The sequence below is a fragment of the Pterocles gutturalis genome, unplaced genomic scaffold (assembly GCF_000699245.1).
Source record: "Pterocles gutturalis isolate BGI_N339 unplaced genomic scaffold, ASM69924v1 scaffold10666, whole genome shotgun sequence".
Classification (NCBI taxonomy): domain Eukaryota; kingdom Metazoa; phylum Chordata; class Aves; order Pterocliformes; family Pteroclidae; genus Pterocles; species Pterocles gutturalis.
The window spans coordinates 1-3,310 of record NW_010097855.1 but is presented as its reverse complement, the minus strand read 5'-3'; the positions used below and the strand labels follow the sequence as shown (position 1 = coordinate 3,310).

The window sequence follows — 3,310 nt, the reverse complement described above, 5'->3', positions numbered from 1 at the left end:
CGGGGCTGGTGGGCACTGAGCGCAGAAGGGGGGCAGCCAGGGCTCCCCCACCCTCCAGCCGATCTCTCCCTCGGTCTTGGTCTCTGCACGAGTGGGGGGATATGGGGGTCTCTCCTCCGAGGGCTGGGGAATGGCAGAGCAAAGGGAAAGGGGTAGAAAGCATCCAGGGCTGGTGTGCCATCCTGCCCAGGGGACCTGCACGAGTCCCCCTGGTTCATTCGCTTCTCCCGCCTGCAGAGAGGGCTGCCCCCCATCCCATCCCCCCAGCTGCTTTGGGGTCTCTGACAGAATCGCAGCAGGAGGATGCCCTGGTGCCTGATGGCAGGGAGAGCACCAGAGACGTGTGACCCTCCCCAGGCAGAGAGCAGGGATAGAGACTAGAGGGGGGCAGGTGTGATGGGTGAGCCCCCAGCTGCGGGGAGCACGGAGGAACAGGGTGAGCTCCTGGCGTGAGTGTGAGTGGAGGCGATGGGGGCTCAGAGCATCAGGGCCTGGGACCAGGGAGGAGCAAGTCTGGGGGAGACGTGGAGGGGAGACCCTTGGAAACCATGGCCGTGGTGTAACAGCCCTGATTCCTCTCTGTGCTTTCTCTGTGACTGTGCTTGCTGGGCTTTTTTTTTTTTTTTTTTTTTTTCTGTCTGTGTTTTTGTCTCCACCCAGGGCAGTGACGGTGACTCAGTGGATAAGAACAAATGCTGCACGCTGTGTAACATGTCCTTTACCTCGGCAGTGGTGGCCGACTCTCATTACCAAGGGAAGATCCATGCCAAAAGGCTAAAACTGTTGCTGGGTGAGCAGCCAGCATTAAAGGCCACAGGTAGGTCCAGAGGCAGCGAGCCGGAGCAGGAGGGTTTGGCGTGGGCTTGCTGTGCTGGGGCGGCACAGCCGTGGCGCCGGCGCGGTGCCTGAGAGCTGAGCGGTGGAGGCCGGCAGAAGCAGCTATCCATTTGTGTTGCCGTCATAACAACCTTTAAAATTTGCTGATGCTCGTTATCGTCGGCTTTGTTCGCACAGATTAGCGGTTTATCAGCCAGGGCTGACCTGTGTACCACAGTCCTATCTCTGGCGCCATGTTTCTGAAATGTTTTGCTGGGTGGAAGGACAATCTCTCCTCTGGGCAGGAATAGCCAAGCCTCGCTTTAATTATCAGAAGTTATACGACAGCTCAGATAATATGTTTAATATAATACAGTTTTACTGTACAGACCAGAATATAACTTGCTTTACCTTAGGGGGAATTCTAGTCTTTGGAAACTGTTGGATCAATTGTCTTTCGATTTTTGCCCAGGTTCAATCCTCCATGGTGATTCCAATAACACAAGACTGTTAACTTTCACATTTTAAAAAGTCGAATGTTAGAATCAGATAATTTAACCATATTACTGTTTGCTTAGCCATAAAGTCCCTGCAAACCGCTAATATGCCATGAAACAAAACTTCCTCCGTGGCAGTTGGGCCAGAGGATGCTCGAACAAAGTATTTGTCGTGCTAACCAGGCAGGAGGAGTGGGCTGTGGTCCTGCAGACAAGGGGTCCAGAGTGCAGAACTGGGGGTCTGGCAGGGAGGTTTTGGCAGGGAGACTATGTTTCTAGCTCACTTTGTGGTACTAGATCAGGTTCTAGCTTGCTTTATGACTCTAGAGACAATTTTTGATATCTTTATGCTTCTAGAGCCCATTCTAGATCACTTCATGCCTCCAGATACCATTCTAGATCACGTTATGCTTCTAGATCCGATTCTAGATCCACTCCTAGACCCCATTTCAAACCACTGTATTCTTCGAGAGCCCACTCCAGATAACTTGACGTTTCTAGATTGGATTCTAGATCTGCATCTAGAGCCCATTCCAGACCTGCTCCCAGAGCCCATTCTGGATCTGTTTCTAGAGCCCATCCTAGACCACTTTTCATGCCTCCAGAGCCCATTCTAGATCTGCTTCTAGAGCCGCCTCTAGAGCACATTCTAGATAACTTTATGCTTCTAGAGCTGCTTCTAGAGCACTTTATGGTTCTAGATGGGTTTCCAGGGTGGCTCAGGGCTCCATTGAGTTCTGAGGGGGGAGGACCTATTTGAGGCAGCTGTTTTGGCCTCTCACGAGGATTTGGAATACTTCCTGATGATGAGAGCAGACTCAATGGGGTTTTTTCCTTTCTTATTTTATTTTTTTGCCTTGCATGCTTTTTTTCTTCTTTGGCTCTTTTGAGTCGGAGGCCGGTAGGATCATCCCATCAATGGCAGCTCTCCCAAGTGTCCAGCACGCTGACTTGCCATTCCTCGGTGGATGTTCTTTTAGCTGAAGGTCCAGAAGGCCAACTGCATCCTGGGCTGCATCAAGAGAATCGTGGCCAGCCAGGTGGAGGGAGGGGGTTCTGCCCCTCTGCTCTGCTCTTGTCAGACCCCACCTGGGGCGCTGCATCCAGGGCTGGGCCCCCAATGCAAGAATGACGTTGGGCTGTTGGAATGGGTCCAGAGGAGGGCCACGGAGATGATCAGAGGGCTGGAGCACCTCCTGGATGAGGCTTTGAGCCACCTGGGCTAGTGGGAGGTGTCCCTGCCCATGGTGGGGGGTGGGACTGGGTGATGGCTAAGGTCCTTTCCCACCCAAACCATTCCATGACTCTCCAGTGCCCCGCTGTCATTGCTCAGTCACTTTCTTGCTCCGTTCCTGGAGAGTGGCAACAATGCAAGCTGGGTGCCATCTAAATACAGCTCTGGGTAAAAGCTTTGCGTGCAAGAAATAAGTCAAACATTAGTTCACTGCCAGAGCGCTAAAGTGTTTCTAACTTTGTGTTTCGCTTCTTGCAGCAAAGTAAGACTTTCTCACTTCCCTCCCACAGCAAAGGGAATGTAAGGCCGACTGTCATGAGCTATTTAGCATTCTGAAATACTTGAAATAGTCAAACCAGCAGCTTTTATGTGTTTGTGTTTTAGATGGAGAAACAGTTTTAACATTTGACGTTTTGTGAGTGTTTATTATTAATTTTCATGTCGCTACTCAGGGAACGATGATGCTTTCTGCTCTCTAGTAGCTATGTAGTGCGTATCAAAATGATAAATCCACGTTTTTGCAGAAGCCAACTCTTATTTATTTTGTCATGTTGTGACAGCCGGGATGTTTCCATTAATTGCTGGGCTGGGTTCAGCACACCTTAGGACTGGGGGTAGTTGCAAATGGAACATGAGGAACGTGGCTTTGCAAAAAAGTGTTGTGTGTGCGAAGGGGAAATCCCTGCGCCGTGGGCAGAGGGTCTGGCGCTGGGTCTGTGCAGGGTCTCTGCCGTGGGGACTGCAACCCCGGGGTGGGGGGAGC

The 3,310-nt window shown here is 51.5% G+C and overlaps 1 protein-coding gene across 1 annotated transcript in view; it reads left to right on the top strand.

Moving 5' to 3' along the window:
- ZMAT4 (zinc finger, matrin-type 4) overlaps nt 1-817 on the top strand; it is a gene marked incomplete at its 3' end in the record, with an annotated part of 16,389 nt that extends 15,572 nt beyond the window's left edge. The window contains exon 3 of the mRNA XM_010086799.1: nt 661-817. Within this exon, the coding sequence (XP_010085101.1) occupies nt 661-817 (157 nt within the window). The remainder of the gene's footprint in view (nt 1-660) is intronic.
- Between the last annotated feature and the right edge of the window lie 2,493 nt (nt 818-3,310).